General features: G+C 39.4%; 1 protein-coding gene across 2 annotated transcripts; it reads right to left on the reverse strand.

Moving 5' to 3' along the window:
- Positions 1-266: 266 nt before the first annotated feature.
- On the reverse strand, positions 267-11,366 carry tmprss2 (transmembrane serine protease 2). Of its 2 annotated transcripts, XM_058088001.2 has the most exons (14): positions 10,334-11,366; positions 9,895-9,942; positions 8,426-8,627; positions 6,359-6,451; positions 6,166-6,282; positions 5,174-5,303; positions 4,936-5,052; positions 4,809-4,849; positions 3,143-3,314; positions 2,887-3,059; positions 2,725-2,820; positions 1,863-2,005; positions 1,617-1,769; positions 267-1,505 (listed from the first exon to the last, which is right to left on the reverse strand). In XM_058088001.2, exons 2-14 carry the CDS (start codon positions 9,907-9,909, stop codon positions 1,497-1,499), a joined length of 1,461 nt encoding a protein of 486 aa, XP_057943984.2. In that variant the 5' UTR covers positions 9,910-9,942; positions 10,334-11,366; the 3' UTR covers positions 267-1,496. The 2 variants fall into 2 exon arrangements, with proteins under 2 accessions (XP_057943984.2, XP_057943985.2); XM_058088002.2 differs by lacking the exon at positions 2,725-2,820.
- Positions 11,367-11,470: the final 104 nt, after the last annotated feature.

Raw genomic sequence — 11,470 nt, forward strand, 5'->3', positions numbered from 1 at the left:
ATTGGTACTAACAGGTAGCAGATGTACACTCCGGTACTGAGCATCTGCCAATTAGTGTGTCGAGCAGACAGACCAGAGAGACACACGGGACGCCAGAATAAAGGAAATATATTGCTGTGCATTATCATTATTATCATACAGAAACTTTGACTTGACTTTTTATGAGGACTTAGGTTGATTTGGATTGAGTTTTATTCCTTTTAGAGATCAATTTTGTTCCTAGGAATTGCTGCAGAAGAAATTCAAACCAAAAATGATACATTGGGTGTTTGTGCATAAAAAAAAAATCTTTATTTATATACATTTGTTCAAATAGAAACGTTCAGTCTTTACCGGTGAGGAGGCAAGTAAGGCAAATTCATTTTCATTGCTGAGAAGAAACCTAAGACGTTCTGTTTGTTAGCATGTCGCTAACAGTATAGTGACTTTCGAAAGCCCGGGCAATGTCTTTAATGTAATTGAGACATCATTATTCCTGCTAATCGGGTAATTAAATATACATAAATGCCATACGAGAGGCACTTGCAGTACTCACTTCATCCTAAAGGGACAGGGGGGGCGTATGTGAGCTGGAAGGCCGTCCTTCCATAAAGAGGAAAATTCCAGCTGGAGAGCTTGTATTTTTATGCTCTGGCGAATGAATGAATGAATGAGTTTCTAATGATATACCCAGGCTCACCATCAGACTTTTACAACAAAGTATCAGAGCTCAGTGAAAGATGCATGTACTTCATATTTCGATAAAAAAAAAAAAGGTAAGACAAAAATGATAAAAGTACATAAATAAAAGGGACTAAGAAGTATTTTAGGGCTGCACGGTGGACGAGTGGTTAGTGTGCAGACCTCACAGCTAGGAGACCGGGGTTCAATTCCACCCTCGGCCATCTCTGTGTGGAGTTTGCATGTTCTCCCCGTGCATGCGTGGGTTTTCTCCGGGTACTCCGGTTTCCTCCCACATTCCAAAAACATGCTAGGTTAATTGGCGACTCCAAATTGTCCATAGGTATGAATGTGAGTGTGAATGGTTGTTTGTCTTAATGTGCCCTGTGATTGGCTGGCCACCAGTCCAGGGTGTACCCCACCTCTCGCCCGAAGACATCTGGGATAGACCCTCGTGAGGATAAGCGGTAGAAAATGAATGATTGAATGAATGTAAAGGTGACTATAGGGGTGTTATTTCATATCTAGAGGGCTCTAGTAATGTTAAAACCTGTATTTTGAAGGGTTAACTGGAACTAATTAACCACAATAAACACGTACAGTACACATATCATGATTAACTTTGTTTTTTCATCTTTAGGGGGAGGAAACCGGAGTATGAAAGAAGTATTTGAAAACAATTTTTGTGTTAGTTAGCAACTTGTGTTAGCATAAAAAAAACTAAAGTCATGTCAGCCATGAACCTCACCGCACATCCTTGGCCTTTACAAATATTTCAGCTCCAAAGTGCAAAGTGTGTTTAGCGAGATGAGATTGTCCTCTTATATTTCCCAGCATCACTCATTCTGTTGAGAGAGCATGGTGAAACTAAATAACAGGAAAAACCTGACTTGCTTATCAATGATGTCATAAAAAAATAAGTACATACTAATCATGTGATTCGTCCTTTACTGTACCTGCATGTGCCAATATATCCAGTCACGAAAATGAGTTACGTTGCCGTAGACCCCCGGCTTGTTCCTCAAAGCACAGTCGATCCCCCAGCTCGTGTCCCCAGCCAGCCACCAGCGGTCCGCCTCCCTGACCACCAGGGGTCCGCCACTGTCACCCTGCAGCATAATACAACAGACATAACCCTCAAGTCGCTCACGGTCCACGGAGGAAGCATCAATCACCGACGGAAGCAGTAAAGCCAAACTCACTTGGCACGAGTCTACGCCTCCCTTCAGTTCGCCAGCACAGACCATGGATTCAGTGATGGCTCCGTTTAATATGGCGGGTTTGTTACACTCCCGTCTGCTGTAAATGGTCACCTCCGCCTGGTTGAGTTGGTCCGGAGATCGTCCTGAGAAGAATGACGGTTTCAATGCATGATGACCCACGTGGGGTGGAAGGTTGGAGGGTCCACACTTCTTCCTCTTAGGGCCTTTTTCATATTTTGTAAGATATGCTATAAATAATTCAAGAAAAAAAATGCATCTCAGCTAAGCCTATTATTAGTATGAGCTTTTATTTTTTTTCTTTATTTTCCCCATTAAAATTTTTGTTTTTCTGTTTTTGAAATGCTGGTGTTTTTTTCCAAAATATGTCAACTTGTCGTGAATTTTCTTCCTGTAATTATGACTTGAATTCCCATAGTATTTTATAGAATATAATGTGTTCTTTTGTATGTTTCTCAAAATGTTATAAATATCAATTTTTATATAAAAATATTATGTTTTTATATTAATATATTTGTATTTACAAGTACATTTTAATATGAAAATATATAATAATTTAAATATATATAAATATACATATAAATATATTAATATAAAAAATATTTTTTTTCTTAAACATTTCAACTTCATACTACTAAAATTATATTATTTTTCTTATAAAATTACAACTTTTTCAATTTAAGTGTGTTTATATAGTAGAGTCTCAAATGGCTTCAGTTTTCTTGCTAAATTACATCTCTTGAATGCACCACGGGCCAATAGAAAAACAGCCGCAGGCCATAAATGGCCCTCAGGCCACCCTTTAAATACCCTTGCTCTCTCTCAGTGCAGATGTTTGACTTACCAGATGACCTCAAGGCTCCCCAACCTGTAATCCAAGCGGGATGTCCAGCTGAGAACTCCATACCGATGTTAGGCAAACACACCGGCTTCACCGTGTCTGTCCGTGAACGATTCATATGAACGATTCATATATATCAAAGAATCATTTCATGATGGTATTTACCTGAAAATCTCAACGGTGTTTCCAGTTTCAGAAGAGCAATATCGTTGTCGTTAGTGTCTGGATCGTACTTCTCATGACTGATGATTTTGTCAACTTTGTTGCCATTGTCAAAACTCATTTTAAACAAGCTGACATCGCCAGAGCGGACTATCCATCTTGAAGGCCTGGAGTACCTGCAATGGACCAAAAGAAACAAACATAATAGTATCCTGTACATCCCTTACAGTGGGTAAAAAAAAGACAGTAAAAGGCTTACTCTTGGAAGCAGTGCGCAGCTGACACGATCCAGAACGGGCTGATAATGGAGCCTCCGCAAACGTGTCTCTGACCCAAAACCTGGAGACTGACCTGCCATGGCCACTCTCCATTTGAAGCCTCTGTACCACCTACGATGCGACTTTTGGGGCCGGCAACGCTCTCTCCGCAATCTAAAGACGAAAAACAAAGTTAATCATGATTAATGTACTGTACGTGTTTATTGCGGTTATTTAGTTCCAGTTAACCCTTCTAAATACGGGTTTTAACATTACTAGAGCCCTCTAGAGATGAAATAACACCCCTATAGTCACCTTTACATTCATTCATTCATTCAATTTCTTCCGCTTATCCTCATGAGTCACGGGGGTGCTGGAGCCTATCCCAGCTGTCTTTGGATAGAGGCGGGGTACACCCCGGACTGGTGGCCAGCCATAGGGCACATATAGACAAACAACCATTCACACTCGATGGCTATGTGCTACCGGATGACGACAAACAGGGAGTGCAGGCACTCTATGGTGAGTTTTACATCATAGCAGTGATGAAACCCACTACACAATACTCTCCGCACCACTTTGTGGTCTTACAGAAATATATGAATTCATAAAAAGAAAGCGGTCAGGAGAAAATCCCTAATAAAAACATGGGCTACTGTATCAACACACACAAACGGGAGTCTTATTTATATCTTAAATGGCTTATTTACTCTTGTTATGTCTACTATATTGGGGAATATGAGTGTAAAGGTGACTATAGGGGTGTTAGTTAATGTCTAGAGGACTCTACTAATGTTCATTCATTCATTCATTCATTTTCTACCGCTTATCCTCTCGAGGGAGCCTATCCCAGCTGTCTTCAGGCAAGAGGCGGGGTACACCCTGGACTGGTTGGCCAGCCAATCACAGGGCACATATAGACAAACAACCATTCACACTCACATTCATACCTATGGACAATTTGGAGTCGCCAATTAACCTAGCATGTTTTTGGAATGTGGGAGGAAACCGGAGTACCCGGAGAAAACCCACGCATGCACGGGGAGAACATGCAAACTCCACACAGAGATGGCCGAGGGTGGGATTGAACTCGGGTCTCCTAGCTGTGAGGCCTGCGCACTAACTTTACATTCATATTACCCAATATAGAAAACATAAGAGTAAATGAGGCATTTAAAACGTAAATAAGATGCTTGTGTGTTGCTATAAATGTGTTTCCGAGGGGAACGGAGTGGCAGACAGACAGGAAGTGACGTTGGGGGTTCAGATTTGAGTTTTGGCTATGTGTGGGTTCCGGCGGCAACAGCAGCCCGCGTTTTTATTCGGGATTATTGCGCCTGTTGTAAACAGTATTTAACAGTATTACATGCCTATATTATATATTAATATTATAATATGAATATTATATATATTAATATAATATATTAATAATACTGTGATTGGCTGGTGACCAGTCCAGGGTGTACCCCGTCTCTCACCCGAAGACAGCTGGGATAGGCTCCAGCGCCCCCCGCGACCCTTGTGAGGAAAAAGCGGTAGAAAATGAATGAATGAATGAATTAATGATATTAATAATATTATATTATATATTAATATTATATATATTATATTATATATATTATAACATCTTTATAACAGCTTTGAAGAACAGTGAAAGTCGCATCTTACCAATACAGCGTAGCCCAACAGCTCTCTCTGAGCAACTTGCACTGCAAAAGGGTGCGGATTTGTCATTGAAAACATCATCAGTGTTCCTTGAAACAATGTCTGAGCATTCTGCTCCCGTCTGGCAAACCTGTGAGTTAGCTGGGATTGGATTCGGGATCTGTGGTTGCTTTCAGGCACCAGCTTCATGAAGCCTCTGGAGGCCAAAGAACCTGCATTGGTTTTGCTGTAGGTTACATAATCCTGCCTGTGGGTCATAAACACAAGGAGATCTTCAGCGAGGGTGGACAAAGAAATATATTTAAAATTGAAAAAAAATTGTTTCAATCAGCCCCCCACCCCAATCCAGTAAACGGAAGGTGAAATACCTCTTGTAACCCATCTGCTCACACACAGCTTTCCCATAGGCGTCATCCCACTTGTCAGCACACACTGGCATCCATTCCTGGCTGTGTGATGTGAAAGCCTGCAGCATGAAGTTGCTACCATGAAGGCGAACTGTGGAAAGGAAGGGAGTAGAGTCATCAAGCATACAACGAAATTTGATACATTTTCCGTTATGACAGCAGTCGCATTTTAATAAATTACTTCAGAAAATTATTAATGTTTTTATTAACTGTAAATTTCATTATTTTTATTTGATTTTGTTGCCAGACGGATGTTCCCGTTCCTGAGCTTCAACATCACCGGACTCAACCTCACGGCCCATTACAACGTCTTTGTAGAAATTGTTCTGGCCGACCCGAACCACTGGTGCTTTCAAGAAAGAAAGTGGGTCACTTGCGGTAAAGCGGATAATAATATGCAATATTCGATATATTTCCATATATACGGATATTTTAATCGATATTTATTTGTGGGGAACCATTTTTTTAACAAAGAGTGAATTCATATAATTTAATTCAATTTAATCAATTAAAAAAAAATGTTGATTGATGTTAAAATTCAACGAATTTAAACATTAAAATTGAAAACAGTCATAGAAAACATATTAGAGAATTTAATTGTACTAAAATGATAGTGGTGCATGAATTGCCAATATTTATTATCTTTTTTTTCTTCTCGCACATAATATGTATTAATTTGTGATTTTAATGTACAATAAATGACATTGACATTGTCTTTTATTGTGGTTTGGTTGGATTTGAACATATTCGTTCTGAAAATGATAATACTGTTACTGATTAGAGTTAGTTATGACCACTATTCGATAAGATTTAATTACATTAGTTATTACTGGATAAAACACATACATGACACATGTGCACCAATACTGTAAATGTACGCATGCAAAACTCAGATCAATAATATTTACAATATCTTTTTTTTTTTCATCATTTAAAGATTTTAAGCTTTTTACAGCATTGGGACTCATCCTCCGCATCGGCGCAATCGATGACTCCGTCACACCACTGGGATGAACGCAGACACCTGCCACTTTTTCTGCAAGACCTCCCAAGTGCACACTGGAAGTACACTAACACATAAAGAAGAGCGTACATGAATAGGAATCTGCTGAGTAAATGGACTTGGATTCACTTCCTGTGACTTACAGAAGTACCACAGCAGGAGAGCGAGCACCGCCAGGACCATCAGGACACATATGGATGCACACAGGGCACGTTTCCATTGACAGCTCCTTGTTCCTGTAAGGGTCGGACAAAAAAAAAAAGCCATTGAGATGCGTCACTGTGCAAACAACAACAACACAGGACTGTGAATAGTCAAAGTGAAACCAGTTATGTAAAAGATTGACAGATTTGCATAGTATCACCCTCACCTAAGTCGGGTTTGAACAGTGTGGCTTGCACCGCAGATAAAAGTATCACAAATATGTTCCAGGAGTTAAGGATTATTTGTAACTACTTCCAGTGTGGCTGTGTCCATTGTCCTCCATGACAAACTGATTACATTTTATTTACTTTGTTTCCCATTCAAGGGCGGGAAAGCACACTTTATAACTTATCCTTGAGGAAGTTTGACACACACACACACAAATTTGCAGGTTTTAGGCGTTTCCTGTGAAAATTAAAAAAAAAACTTTTGTGCAGAAAGTACATTCCATTCACCCCAAGTCAGTAATAATGACTTAATACAGGTCAAATGTACAGCATTTTTATATGTTTATGCCTTTATTAGGGCTGGTAAATGATTACATTTTTAAAATCAGGTTAATCACAGTTTTAAACATGATTAATCATGATTAACACATTGCCAACAAAAAAATTATTAAAAATTATTATTATTATTATTTTTTAAACCTGACCGCTCACTCCCAAAGACGTATTTATCCGGTTTTTTTGGGTTTTTTTTGGGGGGGGGTGTATTTTTTAAAGCCGAAAAAACACCAGAAGTGCTCGGCCTGCATCTCGCCACTTTGTGAAGAGTTGGTGATGCCTTGAAGAGAAATTTTCAACTTTTTAAATTTTGCAACTGTGAAAATTAGTTAATATTTGTTTTAAAAATTTTCATATTTATTTTCAGTTTTTGTGTTGTTTATGTTGCAGCATCATTATTTAGACATTTTGCCGAAACATATATGGCTACATTTGTGAAAATCAAAGTGAAACCGATGCCTGAAATGCATATTTTTAGGATGGATTTAGAGAAATGGCCGAGATTGAATGAGGTCATCACCATCTGCAACTATGTTAAATATATGACAAATTTGAAATTATGAATTGGCAGCCATGCTTCCTTCAGACTACCCAGGGCAGCTGTGCCTACAGATGTAGTTGACCACTACCGGAGGAGTGAAGGAGCGTTTTGGGCGCTTTGAAAAGCTCGATAAAAAACCAATTTCATTATTATTGTTATCAGCAATAAGGAGATGCATTCAAAGACGCCACGTAATTTAAATAAAATTCATGTTTTGGGGCTATTTTCCCGGGATTTTGGAGTACACTTAAATATTGAATAACCACTTCTTTGGCTTTGTGTTTATTTACCATGAAAATGAGTACTAGAAGATGGTGCATTTGGTGTTGGAATTGCATTGCTGTTGGTATGTTCAGGTTTTGTGTACGGGGCGCTACTCTGAGTTTACACACATAACAGTGTGTCTGGCCATGATGCACATGTGGAAATTATACATTTTTTTTGTAACCATAATTAATAAAATAATTGCGTTTCCGCTCTTATTGTACTATTTTTGACAGCGCGAGTCTTCATGTTTCACTGATAATGATTTTTCGTCAAGCATTTCAGACCTTTTGGGTGACTGTGATTCCATCTAGTCAGCTTACATTATCGATCACTAGCTATTATGATCAAAGGTGATAAGGTTTCCGTGGCAACAATAAGTGACGTGAGTAAAAGTGGGTCAAATTTGTCACTGAATGATCAAGTAGTTTCAAATACGCAATACCGACCATCAATCAAGCTTTGGTTTCACCTCATTTATCAGCATAATGAGACATACGGAACAATTGTGTAACCTTTTCTATTCCTAGGCAGGGTTACATGTCAACAAAGTCTAATAAATGACAACTACAGTGCAGTAGATCCCCTTTTTGTGGCACAAAAAAATCCCTTGACAATGTTCTACTCTAATTTCGGATCAACATTTGCAATAAAAGTGAAGTATACACTGTATATTCTCTACTGTATAGAGTGAATACCTTTGTTTTGTACGTCAGCTGGCGGCGTAGTTTGGTGGGTGTTGATGGGAGCAGGAGAGACGACAACGTAGCTTGGTGTGGCTTGAGGGAGAGAGGGGTAAATCCCAGCCTGTGGGGCGTACGGCGGTGGTCTACCTTCCTCGTGCTGAAAGCTCATGTTATCATAAGTGGGCAGATTTTCCTGCACATTTGATGTCGGTTCCTAAGGCAAGGAAATTAGTATTTACTGTATGTATATCTGTGTACTTTACAAAAAGTGAGTACACCCCCTCACATTCCCGCAGTATTACACTTGTGTGTGTATCCTGATTTAAGAACAGAATTTGCACTGCTGGATCTTAAGATTCTCATCCAGGTTTTACAGGACTGAAGATTCCGATTTTTCACATTTGAATGAAGCTTGAACTAAATATGGAACATTTAAACATGGAGGCTGCATCGAGTGGTTAGCGTTCAGACCTCACAGCTAGGACACCTGAGTTCAATCCCCATCTCTGTGTGGAGTTTACATGCATGCGCGGGTTTTCTCCGGGTACTCCGGTTTCCTCCCACATTCCAAAAACATGCTAGGTTAATTCGCGACTCCAAATTGTCCATAGGTATGAATGTGAGTGTGAATGGTTGTTTGTCTATATGTGCCCTGTGATTGGCTGGCCACCAGTCCAGGGTGTACCTCGGCTCTCGCCCCAAGACAGCTGGGATAGGCGGTAGAAAATGAATGAATGAATGCAAAGGTGACTGTAGGGGTGTTATTTCATGTCTAGAGGGCTCTAGCAATGTTAAAACCCGTAGGCTCCAGCACCCTCGCGACCTTCGTCGAATGAATGAAAAGGTTTTCTTATCAGAAAAAATGGAACCTTGATGGTCCTGATGGCGTCTGACAGAACACAGTAGAGCTTCGTGTTGTTCAGGGGCGTCAAACGGCAGTTGGCTATGTGGAGATGATGCAGGGGTGGGGCATCCCTCATGACTGAAGGCCCTCGTCTGTGTGGTAATGACCGTCTGCTTTTTCAACAGGACTGCAGTACTCAATGCCCGCCTGACTAAGGACTTCTTCCAGAAGTCGAACGAGCTCAGACTTTGGGACCATCCTGGGGGTTCCCCACTTATCTAAATCCAATTGAGAACATTTGGGGATGGACGGCAAGGGAAAAATGGACGAGTGGATGCCCTCCATCAATTGGATAAACATTCCCACTAGCCTCCTGGAAACACTGGCATCAAACCTATTTCGAGGTTTTTACTTTTGATCAGCCCATTTCACTTTGATGCTTGTTTCAAATAAATTGCTTACTCAAATAATAATGTCTCACTCCCATTTCTTTCTTTTTGTATTTTGAACATCCTTAAGATCCAACACTGCAAAATGTAAATTCTTGCTATTTTTTTTTAAATATACATACACACACATGTATGTATATCCGTTCAAACAGCTTTTTAAAGTATGTATTTTATTCAAATGAACTTACCTGAATGACAGCCATGGTGAATGTGGTCACACAGTCCGGTCAGGGTGTCTGTTAAATGTCAATGTTTAATGTACTAAATGCAAAATAGCTGTTAAAACAAATACTGTACAATTCCAAAACAATTACAGAGAACCAATTGCATAATTACTGACATGAATTCTAGAATAGAATGCATTATAAAATCAGTATTAACTTTGTGTTTTTCATAACTTTCTTTTCACAGTGGTCTCCTATTACAAGCCTTAAAGCAACATTTCTCTCTTAATTCTGTTCTTTTTCTTGTTCTATTAATTTGAGGGTAAATTCTAGACAATGAGAGTAAAATACACAATATAGACAAAAAAAAAATCTTCATTTTTCTACAGCAACAAGCTAATTTCAGCTGACATACGCTTCTGTTTCCCAAGTAAATTATCTTATAAAATGATGTCGGGCCTACCTTGGGATATCCGGCAGTCCCTCCAGCACCCAAGATCTCCGTGTCCTCTCTGCGTCACTCCCGTTCTGTCCGATATTGACTTGAGAGGTTGTAATCAACAGCCAGGACCACACCCCTTTCACTGTGTGCACAAGCCAGCCTGTTCGTCTGTGGATTTATTCAGCTCTTCAAAGATGGCATGAGCAAACAGCTTTTCAAACCAGTTATGGCAAAAATCTCAAATTACATTCCAGAGTAGTGGAGAGATGAATAAAAGCCAGTTTAGTCAATGTATTGATCTGTTCAGTTTAAATATCGACAATGTGACAGAAACTATTTTTCATCCGCTCGTGCAGCAAAGCATCTTTTAACTAGACTGGACACAATCCTAAAATAAACACAGCACCACAATCCAACTTCCTGATTTCTTGAAAAATTGAAAAAGTAACTTATTTCGATGAGTCTTGAAGTAAAGCAACCGTTGTTGTCTAATCAGTGACAAAACAAATGAGTAGGTAAGACTAAAGAAAATACTTGCGGCCCGAGGACTATGAGACCCTGTTAATATTTAGCTCGTTGTTTGACTGTTGACTGGCAGGCAAAAGAAAACCAAAGGAGGAAAATCTTCCAGCCTGAGGAACATCATGTCCTTGCTGCAGTTTAAGTCTAACATGGATTTTACTAAACAAACGGAAGGGTTTACATTTCATTGACACGAGACATTCATTTCCTTACGTTGTCGTGCTACAACTCAATCAATACTATAGTATGTTTTTTTTTTTTAACACAAATAAGACTGAGCCGCTTCGGGGTGTCAGTCAGTCTCCAAGTGTCCAACAAAACCAGAAAAAGTCTCTAGATTTGTTGCTGGTCTGAATAGTCGGCAAATTAACTTGGCAACATGATCCCTCGTGCTTCCTCTTCTTATTCTCTGATGCATATGAGGTTGACAAGCAGTTACGGAACCATCTACAGTAGTCACAATCAAGCTAGTGTTTGACATTTAGTCTCTGCGATTCACTATTTAAATGAAGAGGAAGAAGAGGAAGGATAAAAAAAATAAAATAAATACTGTCAATGATGCAGTCGTCATTTCCAGTAAGTGTGCAAAAAGTATTGCATTTACTTGAAGTATTCCATTTGAGACACATCATTTGT

The sequence above is a fragment of the Doryrhamphus excisus genome, linkage group LG21 (genome assembly GCF_037039965.1).
Source record: "Doryrhamphus excisus strain RoL-2023G ecotype Guam linkage group LG21, RoL_Dexc_Guam_v1.1, whole genome shotgun sequence".
Classification (NCBI taxonomy): domain Eukaryota; kingdom Metazoa; phylum Chordata; class Actinopteri; order Syngnathiformes; family Syngnathidae; genus Doryrhamphus; species Doryrhamphus excisus.

Coding starts and splice junctions, on each gene's coding strand:
- tmprss2 (XM_058088001.2), bottom strand. Junction 5,304..6,165: donor GGAGGATGAGTCCCAATGCT/GTAAAAAGCTTA, acceptor TCCTTTCCACAG/TTCGCCTTCATGGTAGCAAC. Junction 4,850..4,935: donor CAATCCCAGCTAACTCACAG/GTTTGCCAGACG, acceptor ACCCTTTTGCAG/TGCAAGTTGCTCAGAGAGAG.